This window comes from Danio aesculapii, chromosome 10 (assembly GCF_903798145.1).
Source record: "Danio aesculapii chromosome 10, fDanAes4.1, whole genome shotgun sequence".
Classification (NCBI taxonomy): Eukaryota; Metazoa; Chordata; class Actinopteri; order Cypriniformes; family Danionidae; genus Danio; species Danio aesculapii.
In genome coordinates this window covers 7,096,395-7,109,798 of record NC_079444.1, presented here as the reverse complement: position 1 = coordinate 7,109,798, position 13,404 = coordinate 7,096,395, and the positions used below count along the sequence as shown (strand labels likewise).

General features: G+C 36.8%; 1 protein-coding gene across 1 annotated transcript; it reads right to left on the bottom strand.

Moving 5' to 3' along the window:
- Positions 1-6,071: 6,071 nt before the first annotated feature.
- On the bottom strand, positions 6,072-12,722 carry tmem267 (transmembrane protein 267). Its single transcript, XM_056466434.1, has 3 exons — positions 12,661-12,722; positions 10,846-11,256; positions 6,072-9,301 (listed from the first exon to the last, which is right to left on the bottom strand). Exons 2-3 carry the CDS (start codon positions 11,215-11,217, stop codon positions 8,966-8,968), a joined length of 708 nt encoding a protein of 235 aa, XP_056322409.1. The 5' UTR covers positions 11,218-11,256; positions 12,661-12,722; the 3' UTR covers positions 6,072-8,965.
- Between the last annotated feature and the right edge of the window lie 682 nt (positions 12,723-13,404).

Below are 13,404 nucleotides of genomic sequence, written 5' to 3'. Positions count from 1 at the left end.
GGAAATTACTCATGGCAACTTAAAGGGCACATAGTTTACCTCTTTTTTATGATTTAATATTAATATTATGGTTCTTCTGAGTGTGCCAGTTTAGGTTCAGTTTAAAACAAAATTCAGATTTTTTTATTATAATGTGTTAAAAAGTGTCATGTTGGGGGCGTGTCCACAGTTCGCTGATTTAGGGGTGTGTTGCTTCACATGTAGACTAGTTTCGGCTTCCCGCCCAACGTAACAAGGGGGCGGGGCCATGAGTTCACCCGCTCTGTGTTTGAGAGGAGCAGGAGAGGATCCGTATTCAGTCGTACATGTACAGCTCGGACACAGACCAAGCAGAGAGTACAAAATCATATGTGTCTTTCTACAGTTTTACAGCCAACTGTGTGCTAGTTTCAAGTGTCGAGCTTGTACACAGAAACTAATAGTCACGCACATAGAATTAACTTTGACTGAGGCACCGGATGCGCCGCTCAAAGCCGCGACACGGCACACCAGACACTCCCTGTGGCGCGGCAGAAACATGAAGTGTCCCGAATCGTCGCCCCACGCATTTTGGAATTTTAAACATAGGTTTCTGCAGCGGTCCGCAGCGCCTAGCCATCGACTTGAGTGTACCCTGATAGAAACCTATGTTTAGAATTCTAAAACGCATGCTAGTTAAGATCACAGGGAGCTTCTGGGATCGCGAGAAATGCAAACGGCTGAAGTATAAGGTAGACTCAATGAGAAGTACACGTTTGCAAACCTACCTAAAGATACAACCAATAATTCAGATTAAAGCGATAATGTGGAGAATATTGATCTTGTGTTGAGCCCAATGAGCCTTGCATCTAAAAATAGAGCAAGGGTGTTTCTTTAGTGATATTGCTTCAACTCACGCTGAAAATGGCGGCCGTGAATCAACAAATTGAGGATATGATGACGCGCCTGTCAATCAATATTGGTGGGCAGGGGGACCGCACTCCTACGTAAAGTTGCAGTCGGTTTGAAAACAGCTCCAATTGGTCCACCATTTTTTATGTTGTTAAATTGAAAAAAAAAGCACTGGGTGTGCTTGTATCACCTCAATATGACGGTCTATACACTATACATGCTCATATGTCTGTTCAAACAGCTTGAAAAGTAGATTTTTTTACCATAGTTGCCCTTTAAAATATAATACAGTTTGGTATATTTACGCTAATCCTAAATCAAGGTCGGTTTTTGGCTTTAGATAAGAAAAAGTTTTGGCACCCGTTTTAAACTTTTATCTGAACATTAACATTTGTTGGCTTCAAATACAACATGTGTACTGACATAAAAGTGATTGGAAATTTCAGTCTGTTTGTTTGATGGGGGATTTGTGGATATTGTATTATATAGATTTTTTAAGCATTATTTGTTTATTAATTATAAATTTTCCATAATTATATAATAACTAATGACTGAGATATAATACCGCCTTCCAAAAAAAAACTGATTCTTAAAGCTTAATCATTAAAAATGCATAGTAAATATCTACAATAACATAAACATGTATAGCATTCCTTCATAAAATTCCTTCCACCTGTAAACGACTGTAAATAATTTACTCACCACTAAAAAGGTTAATTTTGACATTCATCCTTTTTTAACCCCTTAAGGTGCACTCCTTGAAAATATTTTCTTGGCCTTCATATTTGATTAAATAATATACTGACACAACTATAATAGATAGTAATAAGCAAATAAAAAATAATAATGATAACCTATGGAGGTGGTCATGATGCCTGTTAAAGGGTTAAGGACACAAACACATCACACTCACATAATATTTTCATAATCAACAATGAAAATAGCTTAATAAAATAATTCATATAAGTGTATAAGTGCTGTCATCAGTATGAATATTTTGGAATAAACTCTCTTAAATAACACTCTGAATCCTGAACTCACCTCTAAATGTTACAGTTCACCAGTAAATCTGCTCTGTTCTCAAAAGTGCCATCTCTTACTGTGGTTATCTTGTCTAACGTGATGAACGAATGCCTGAAAACAACACAACAGAATAATTGAGCAAGTGTTTAAAGTAAATTAAAATGAAAAGAAGGCAATCAGCAGCAGAAATAAAGACAAAAGTCGGTGATAACAGAAGGCCGCATTTGCAGCTTTAGTGTGATTTGTGGTCTTTTCAGAAATAAATAATGCTTTGTCTTTTCCTGACAATGCACATCAACAACACATTATTGACAAATCTAAATTATGTGCAAAAAAGGCATTTAAATTAATGAATATTTACATCAACATAAAATAAATAAGTCAATACAAAAACAAAATGAGCATAATATATAAAGGATCACAAAAAGCATTGGCTGGAGTTGGTCTACAGCTCCATCTGCAGGTTTGACAAGGCAATGAAAACTGATTAAAGCATTAATCACCAAAGCAAAAAATAAATAAAAATACAAATTATTTAAACATAGTTTTTCTTGATGCCATAATGAATGAGTAAATGCATAAACACACACATTTCCACTGCTGTAGTTCAGGATTAATTAAAGCTAATACATGTTCTTCCTGATCCAGTTAACAATGAATAATATTAATGAGTGAAAAAAGACTACTGTTTTATATATACACCAACAGTCAAAGGTTTGAATAACAAACAATGCCTCTAAAAATAATTAAATCCTTTAAAATGTGTTTAATGTTATATTACAAACTGTGGCCGTCTAAAGGGGCAGATTACCCATAAGTTTCTTACTTCTGTTGAAAACGATGGAAGATATACTTAAAAAGTTGGGGGAGGGGAGTGGACCTCCAATTGACGAACTGTATTTTTTGATCAACAGAAGGACGTCAACGTTTAGAACCACTTAGCTGTGACTAAGGGGATGACCAAACTGAACACACTTTTCAGATCAGATCTGCCTTTTTGTTGAATTTAAAGCCTGCATGAACCTGAAGTTGCGGAGACTTATTTCAGCAATTGATGTTCTTACAACTGAAACTAAATACTGAGTAGGGATAAGCTTTCATTTTGCGCATCATTCCCTCATTGCAAACTAACTGTAACAGGGGTGAGGTAAAGAAAATTGTGGATGAAGTTGTCAAACTGACGTCAACAGAGAAGGACAGCCACTCCAAATGGAGAAGCAAGGACTTTAATTGAAGATTACCAAACAGTTTACCATTTTTTTTTCTATAGGCTAACTAGCTAAAGAATAACTAAATTGTTCACCTAAAGCACAGGTGTTAAAGCCAGTTCCTGGAGGGCCGCAGCTCTGCACAGTTTGGTTTCAATCCAAAGTAAACACACCTACATAGTACATCCCGAATCGTATACCTATACAATATACTATGCCATTTGTAGTATAAATAGTTTAAGTAGTGCATTCACACTGAAAACTCTAAACAGAATAAGTGCACTTTAAATACCCGGATGATGCACTTATTCAACCGGATATATAATATAAAGATATAATATGAAGTGTGGACTGATGGACTTAGCAGAAAGCTCATGTTGAATTACTTTATTTATTTTGGATTGAGAAAGCAAAATTCTCCTACGAGAGTGCTTATAGCACCTCCCAATGCAGTGGCAGGTATGACTTGGTAGTTTCGTTATTTATTTCTCTAATTTGGCAACCGTCAAACGTCATCAGGGAAATGGTTTGAATTTCCGCTTAGTAAAAAAAAAACATTAGTGTTCCATTTGGGACGACACTACATACATATACTATGATGTTGAGTGTGTAAGTGCATAAGTACATGGTGCATAGTGTGCCATTTTGGACTAAACTGCAGAGCTGCGGCCCTCTAAGAACTGGCTTTGACACCTGTGACCTAAAGAATAACAGTGTGCACTAGCAAAACACTGTAAATTTTGATCTTACATGGACTTTAAGGATACATGTCCAAAAATGTGTTTTTTTTTTACCAAGCTGAGCATTTTTCTCTGTTGTCACTGAAAACAATGCCAGCAGCATAATGAAGTGTTGAGCGCGTGTTTTTTAACTGCTCTGACAGTTAAAGAAGCAATCAGCTGAGCAGTTTTGGAAAAAATGCTGAAATTTTGGCTGCACAAAAATGCTTTGATAGACACATGTCCTAAAGGAGAAGTGCACTGCACTTTTTATGTTGCTAGGCAACCACTGAATCAACAATATTGGTGCTGGAGCACATGACGACTGACTCTTTTACCACACAGATAGCCCAATTGCTTAGGCCCATTTCCATCGAAGAATGTTTTGATCAGCTAAAAACGGTAAAATTTTTCTAAAAAATGCTCAGCTTGAGTGCCTCTCTAACTGCCAAAACACTTAAGAAAACTATTGGCCGTTGCATAAAACACACACTGAGTGCATCGCTATGCTGCTGCCATTTTACAAGACACCGTCCCCCAGTATCGACAGCAATAAACATATTGCAAACGAGCTGAATATGTTCTACTGTAGGTTTGACACCTATGACCAGACACCTCACACCCACCCGGACCATCTCCCTACACAGCCATCAACACCACATCAACACAGCCCGGACCATCGCCCTACACGGCCATCAATACCACATCAACACAGCCCGGACCATCTCCCTACACAGTCATCAACACCACATCAACACAGCCCGGACCATCGCCCTACACAGCCATCAACACCTCCAGCCATCTTCCTCTCCCCCCCTGCTCTTCAGATCAGTGAGGAAAATGTGCGTCAGATCTTCAGTAAACAGAAGAGAAGGAAAGCACCAGGGCCAGATGGTGTCTCACCAGCCTGTCTGAGAACCTGCGCTGACCAGCTGGCTCCCATTTTCTCCCATATCTTCAATAGATCACTGGAACAGCGCAAAGTTCCATCCTGCTTTAAGCGCTCCACCATCATCCCAATCCCAAAGAAGCCAAAGATCACAGGACTCAATGACTACAGACCTGTGGCCTTAACATCTGTGGCCATGAAGTCATTCGAAAGACTGGTGCTAGCATATCTGAAGGACATCACTGGACCCCTGCTGGACCCCCTGCAGTTCGCCTATAGAGCAAACCGGTCTGTGGATGATGCAGTCAACATGGGACTGCATTATACCCTACAACATCTGGACAAACCAGGGAACTACGCAAGGATTCTGTTTGTGGACTTCAGTTCTGCCTTTAACACCATCGTCCCATCACTGCTTGAGTACAAACTGGCCCAGCTCTCTGTTCCTAGCTCTGTCTGTCAATGGATCACCAGCTTTCTGACAGATAGACAGCAGCTAGTCAGAATGGGCAAAATCACATCCGACAGCCGCACCATCAGCACTGGTGCCCCCCAGGGATGTGTTCTTTCTCCACTACTCTTCTCCCTGTACACCAATGACTGCACTGCAAAAGACCCCTCCATCAAACTCATTAAGTTTGCAGACGACACTACTGTTATCGGCCTCATCCAGAACGGTGACGAGTCTGCATACAGACAGGAGGTGGAGCGGCTGGCGTTATGGTGCAGATACAACAACCTGGAGCTGAACACGCTCAAAACAGTGGAGATGATAGTGGACTTCAGGAGAAACCCCCCTGCACTCCCCCCACTCACCATCATGAACAGCACTGTGGCTGCAGTAGAGTCATTCAGGTTCCTGGGCACCACCATCTCTCAGGATCTGAAGTGGGACACTCATATAGACTCTATTGTGAAGAAAGCCCAGCAGAGACTGTACTTCCTTCGTCAGCTGAGGAAGTTCAACCTGCCACAGGAGCTGCTCGTACAGTTCTACTCAGCTGTCATCCAATCCATCCTCTGCACTTCAATCACCGTCTGGTTCGGCTCAGCTGCCAAAACTGACCTCCGTAGACTACAGCGAATAGTCCGGACTGCTGAACGAATCACTGGCACTACCCTTCCTACACTTCAAGAACTGTACTCTTCCAGAGTGAGTAAAAGGGCTCGCAAAATCACTCTGGACGCCTCACACCCAGCACACTACCTGTTCGAACTGTTACCGTCTGGTCGGCGCTTCAGAGCACCGAGCACAAAAACAGCCAGACACAGGAAAAGTTTCTTTCCTCAGGCTGTCTACCTTATGAACAGTTAAATATTCCCCTACTGTGCAATAAATATGTGCAATACTTTCTCATACGCACTTGTACACAGCACCTTATATCAATATACAATGCAATACTTTCTACATTCGCACTTGTACACAGCACCTTATAACCTGTATATTTATAACAATCTGTACATATAACTCAACATCCAGGTTTCTTCACTAACCGCATCTGTTTAATGTTCATCATTTTTTATTATTATTATTTTATTTTTTTTCAGATTATTTTGTGTTGTCACATGTCACTTTATGTACACTGGAAGCTTCTGTAGCCAAAACAAATTCCTTGTGTGTGTGAAGCACACTTGGCAATAAAACCGATTCTGATTCTGATTTTAAAAAGTGTGACACTTCCACTGACAAGAGCATAAAAAATGCTCAGCTCAGGAAAAAACGATTCGGTGGACCCGTGCTCTTAGAAAGCACATAAACCATGCAGAATGCTCAGTACCAATAGGAAACATTTTTAAAAAGGTGCTTATTGCTGCAAAAAATTATTATTCCAAAATTCTAATTCATTTCTTGACCAAACAAAACATGTTTGAAGTGGGTGAACTTATACAAACATAGATTAAGCATTTTTGGAGTACAAAATTCCTGTTGAAAAAAACTGGGTTGATCCAAAACATTTGACTGTTAGAATAGACAGAATGCATTGCTATGAATAGTATAAACACTATGCCCGAAAAACCTACATCGAAAAACCTAACAATAAGCAATGTTGGACTAATAATTAAATCTGGAAAAATGACACAGTGAGTATTTAGTCCCATATAAATTCAACCAATATGAACCTTAGATGTGATGTGTACACAAACACACTTAATAACAGTTCTAACTAAATAATTTAAAATCCTATGCGTTTGGAAAGTCAACACATCATATTTACAGTTTTTCCAATGCCTGTGGCTAAAAAGGCAACAGTAATCGTCTGCAACAACAGAAATGTTTATCCAATCCCTAAACACTTTCCATTATAAACTAGCAGTGCGGTTCAAACACTCCAAAACACTAAAGAGACTCAATTCCTTCAAGAAATCCTACAGTAATGTTGCACACACAAGCACAGCCTCTGCTTCACAAGCACAAACACTATCAATACTCACCATTCTGAGCATATATTCCTGAACATGTGACACATTGTAAGTCTTACCACTATTCTAGTGTCTGACTCCTTCAAAAAATAAATGCATTATTTGGGTAGACAAGTCTATAACACGAAGCTAAACATGAAAACACAATGCTGAAGCTTTTAAATAAGGTTTGTAAGGGTGTTTACGGACCTTCTACACTAGGGCTGGGTGATAATATCGAACATTCACACAATCTTTCAGGAGACACTTTTGTGACATTTTTGTTAATGTTTACACAACGAAGATTTGTTTTTCAGGAGTTGTCAAAATGTTACCCATTCACATGGATACACAAAATTAACTAAATATTGCTGTACTTTTCACGTCAAACCAGTAGTTGGCAATAAATAAATAAATAAACAAACAAACAAACAAACAAGCAAGTAAAAACACTACACATACGCACGCAAATTTAAATCTGTAGTCCACAGTTCTTGTTTTGATTGTGGTTTTAACTAATTTGGATTTTTTTGACATTTACACTGAGATGATAAAGGTAACAGTATCAGTTTTAAAAACATACTTTGTAAAACCTGTTTTCAAAAGTAATTTTTTTGAGCCGCAAAGGTGTAAATTAATGGGCAAAATGTGAAGTTAAAAAGTTTTCTGTTTTTAGTTGAAAACTGTTATGTAATTAAAAACTACCTTTAATAGTTGTGCTATTCTAAATGTTCATTCATACCAAATATGATAACTTATATTAATGATAAAAATAGAGCTAAAAAATAAATTAATAGAGTGTGTTTTACATTTCTGAAAACACAAGGCGGAGTGTATGGCCAATTTGCTGATTTTAGAAAAGAGCATTGTGCTGCGCCTCTTATGTTGCTAGGCAACCACTGTATATCAATGGTCATGGTGCTGGAGCGCATGACGTCAGGCATTTTTCAGCACAGAGTTTACTTGTTTTCATCTGCAGGCACACAGACCAACCCATAAAAATGCAAGGTGCAGCAGGCAGTTAGAATGCGAGGTGCAAAACACTCGCTGCCAATAGAAAACATTTAGAAAAGGTGCTTATAAATGCAAAAACTGCATTTGGCATGACATTGCAATACAATTTTGATTAAAACTAATTTCAGTCAATCAGAATCCATTCTGTTTTGAAAGAGTGCAAACATTTAAGAATGCAGACAAACTTGCAGAGTATCATTTTTTTATGAAAAGAATGTTGCCATCATTGCATTGACACGGATGCTAATATTGTCATCTATACAGTTATGTTTGGACATGTTTGGATCTTCAGAAGAAAAACTGTTATGGTTCAGACATATTGTTCTGCAAATGTCCATTGGGAAAATCTAATTATTTCAGCAGAAATCCCTACACTTGGAAATTTTAAGTAATGGCAAGATTTTCCCAACATTTAACCAGTCACCACATCTTTACGATTAACTAAACTAATTCAAAACAATAAACAAGCTATTTACTTATCACTCAAATGGTGCTATTTACTATTCTATTGTATTTGTGACAAAATATAATAAAGGATTCATTATTAGCAACAAATTACATAGTTTACTCCATCCACACACACAGACATTCACACTGAAAAAATGTATCACCCAACCCTAACCTACACCGTACATACCAAACTATTCACAGTCTCCACAGTCGACGTAACCTGATTTCGCACTGATACCTGAACGTCTACAGCAGTCAGAAGTATCAAACACACTGACACAATCTCTCAAGAAGGAATAAAGTAGGAATGGCAAAGATGCAGAGCCAATGGCGATATTTCCAGCTTCACGTTTTGCAGGGAAAAGTAAAGAAAGAAAGTGAAATCGATTGTCTCAGACGTCAATAGCGACGCCATGTTTGGTGGAGATCATGTCTCTGGTGCCGGTCAGATACATGAGCACTGAGCACAGATGAGGGAGCGTGGCTGTGATTGTCACGTACAGCCAGTATGATATTGGTGCAGTGTTGCCGAATGGACAGACCCAGAGGCCATGGCGAACGCCATCCCGGATGTGGTGCGAAGTCAGCGAGATGAAAAGCATCCAGGGCAGAGAGCACCAGGAGTCTTTGAGCCGGCAGGCCCACATGAGGAGGCGCATAGAGAAGCAGAGTGCTGGGATCAAGGTGGAGCAGTGCAGAGGAGGCCTGTGTGGCAGATTCACAGCAGCCTGACAAAAAACAGACCACAATTATCATCAGAGAAAAAAAAAACATTATTTATTCTATATGCAAATAAAAATAGAAGCAAGGTATGGGTATCGATTCAAATCAATTCACAAGTTACCAATTCAATACAATTCTAGATAGAATATTGGTTTAAATGCAAATGTTATTATAATAATATTTCTAAAAATGATCAGTAGCATTTTTCATATGCACGGATACATAAAAAAAAACATGCCCGTTTAATTCAAATGCGTGGAACAAGAAATATTTGATAAAAATCATCAAATTATCAGAAAACATTGAAACCCCAGGTGGTGATGTGGATGTGAAGTGGCTGAGATTATACAAAGAAAATTCAGTACCCCTGCACAGTAAAACTTTGTAGTTTCTTTTAAACATTTTACCTGACTCTGTAACAGTTGGTAGAGAATGAGCTGTTTATATTGTTTCCTGATAAAATGAAACATTTTTTGTTTTTACCTGTTCAGGAAAAAAAAAAACATTTCTGAATGCTAAGTTGTAGTTGCTTGCAGGTGTCCTGTTACAATGTTATGATCAAGCCTCTGAAATCTATGCATAACCTAATTTCCATTACAGACTAGGCAACATTTTATTGTCCTGGCAATGGCAGATAAAAATATAATGTAAATTTAATTTGCTTACACTATTTAAGTTGACATTTAAAATATGTATTTTAACTGCTAAAACGTGGGAATGTTTTTTTTTACTTGTTCATACACTTACTCAGTAATTTTAAAATAAAATTGCTTAATACACTTTTGAAATCCTTATGGATTTTTGTGTATACCGATGCGATTATTTATGATTAATCACAAACAGCCATGCGATTAATTGTGGTTAAAAAATAAAAATAAAATAATAATAATAATAATAATAATAATAATAATAAAAGGTTGCCCAGCACTAGTTTGAACATATCTAAATTTTGTTGAACACTGAATAACAAATATAATTAGAATGTTTGTATGACATTGGCATTATAATTCAAATCAATTAAGCATTTCCAGAATCAAATAATTAATTTCAGACTTTAATAAATAATTATATTTTTTATTAGTCAATACCTAAGATACATATAGCAAAATCAATCTTTTTTTTTTTTGGATGATTCATATGCACATTGCAATTACTGTACAATATGTAAAACTATTGACCTTATTCTGCAATCCAGTGTTGGACTCATTTTTGTGATAGATAACTACTAGTTCCACAAACAAGTGTTCAAGACTATACATAAAAAGTAGGATAATATAATAAGAAAATATCAGTTTGAAGCATCAAGCAGCGGAACGAGTTGTTTTTTAAATGTCTAAAAATCAATGGAAGTGAATGTAACGAAGTCTCGAGCCAAAAGTTATCCAATGGCAGCACCCGCTCGTACATGAAGAATAAGGTCAATAGAACAGGCTTGTTTTGTTTTTACCTTTCCTGAATTTGTTGAGTTTTAAAATAAAAGACGACATTTCTCTTGACGATAATCCTAATATTTCAAATTGAGCTAATAAAATAAACAAAGAGGTCTCACTTTGATTGACAATGATCCAGCCATGTAGAAGTGGTCCAAGTCAATGACTGAGGCCAGAAACCCAGCCAGGACGACTTCATAGAAGTCACTTTTCTTCCTCAAGCCGATCACAATGGCCCAAGACCACAGACCAATGATGGCGTGAACGGTGTTATCGAAAAGAGCCCTGAGCCACAGATGATGCTGGATGAAGGGTAGTGTCAGGAAGTGGTCAGCGACGAAACAGAAAGCGCCCAGGCCTGCGCTGGCGAACAGAGAGGCAGTGCTGAACGTCTGGAGGAGCGCCTGCGCTTTTTCAGTCTCCACGGCCAGATTCAGAGGCACAGCCATACCTATAGATGAGGAGTCCAGCTTGGAGTAAAAGCCCCTCATCGCTGGCCTCTTCCATGCAGGGGTCAGAAACCTGATGTACTGGAAGACAAAAGCAGATTCAAATGAAAGCAGACATTAAACTGATAATAAAACACCATTTATTTACTTAAGATGTAGCTGACATTTTTTTAAGAAGTAGATTTTTAGCTGAAACATTGCTTCTTAGTGGTTCATAAAGTGCAACTCAATGAAAAAAAAACATTTATAGACAAAATAAAATTATGAACATTTTGATACACACCAGCAGACATATTCCCTTAACGCTTGTTTTTGGTTACTTTTAAATGTTATTTGTTTGTAACTTTTCAAAAATCATTTACGAAACTTTGGAGGTTAATTGTTTCAAAAATAAGTGTAAAACATATATTTTCAGAATATTGTCCCACGGTTATGCGATATACATTGGGCGGCACAGTGGGAAGCGCTTTTGCCTCGCAGCAAGGTCAAAAAATATGTCTAGTAGGCTGTTGATTTAAAGTACAATACAATTGTAAAAAAGACAAATAAATAAATAAAAGTTCTGTTTCTTGCACTGACTTCACAGAACTACAATGTGCTCTTAATTTTGTTTTAACCACACTGTTTTGTCTCTAAAATTGCTGGTAGCCTTTAACTTGCATTGTATAAAGTATTAAGGACTATGATTTCAGCTAAAAATCTTCCTAAACGTTCTGCTGACTAAATAAATAAATGAATAAAAACTACATATTACATATTCAACAACATATTTAATGGGCTGTGCGTAAGTGTGAATTAACTATTTAACGTTACTACAATTTTGGGGTTAATTATTCAGTACTGCACCGGTTTGTTTATTTATAACAACAGATGTAACAGCAGTATTTTATAAATATGAAAATAACTAAGCACAAATAAGTGAATAATGACTCCATGATATTTCATGACAATGACAGCAAATTGTTAACAAAATGGTAACTAGAGTTACGTGTACACATATATAACTGTTACTTAAAGAAATATGTATTTACTCAAATACGCACTCCAAAACAACATGTAAACCTTCAAACAGTGGGGAGAAAGCCAACCCGTTATATTTTTAATAAGAATAAAAATCTAAATGATAACGTTACATTTCAAAATGAATACATTAAAGAATAATGGCATGCAGGCTGTCGAGATTTTCAACATGCAACGTTAATGTTTTAAGTCTTTCGTTAAGCAAAATTAAACTGATATTCTGCGTGTACATTAAAATAAATAAAAATGACTCTATTGTTGTTACAATTGGATATCTTGGTCTAGCAAGGTTTATTAATAGAGTATTAGCTTTGCAGCTAACTAGCTGATCAGCTAATCCATAGCTCAAGGCAAATTACATTTATTAGCTAACATAACATAAACTAATACAACGGCACTGTTCTCCTATAGCTTTAGATATGGCTACAATGACCAAAATAAGGCACTAAAAGGTAGTTTCCTCACCTCATCTCATTAACCTCACCGGTCTGACGGACTGTTTGTTCCCTTGTGATGTTTGAATCGCGAATCACTGAATCGGTTCTTTGCTGCTTCGTGAAGCTTTGAAACCTTTGTGAATCGTTTGTTTTGAACAAGTGACTCATCATTCGCAGCGCGTATCAAACTATATTTTACAGTCTATGGTATAAACCACGAAAGTAAACAGATTTCTATTAACGAGATTTCGTTGAGTCATTTGGTTTAAAAATGCACATAAAAATGTAGATAATATGCAATATGACTTTTTTAAACTATCGGATCAGTTTTATGTAAACAGTTTTATGACGTTTTAAAAAATGCAAAAGAAGAGTTTTGTGTCCTAAACAAACTCTCATAGAATAATAAAAACAAACTAAAAAATAACAAAACCTAATTTGATAAATGTGATACTTATTTAATGACATAGCCTACTATTATATATTTAATTCTGCTTTATTTAACTGTAACCAGTTGAGGAATGTAACAAAGATTTACTTCAAACAATAAATTTAAAACACAAAGTACAAAAGCTTTTTTTTCACTAGGAGACACTAAAGACAAAAATAGTTCTTTTAATCTACACTGTAAAAAATCGTATGTGCTATTTACTGAAAAAAAAATAGTGGTAACACTATTGCACGTATTATTTTTAAGTAAATTTCAAGACTTGATTTTTTTTTTTTGCAAAAACCACTTGAATGAATCATGTGAAAATTACTAAATTCTTTG

Coding starts and splice junctions, on each gene's coding strand:
- tmem267 (XM_056466434.1), bottom strand. CDS start 11,217: ATGAGGGGCTTTTACTCCAAGCTGGACTCCTCATCTATAGGTATGGCT. Junction 9,302..10,845: donor CTGGATCATTGTCAATCAAA/GTGAGACCTCTT, acceptor GTTTTTTGTCAG/GCTGCTGTGAATCTGCCACA.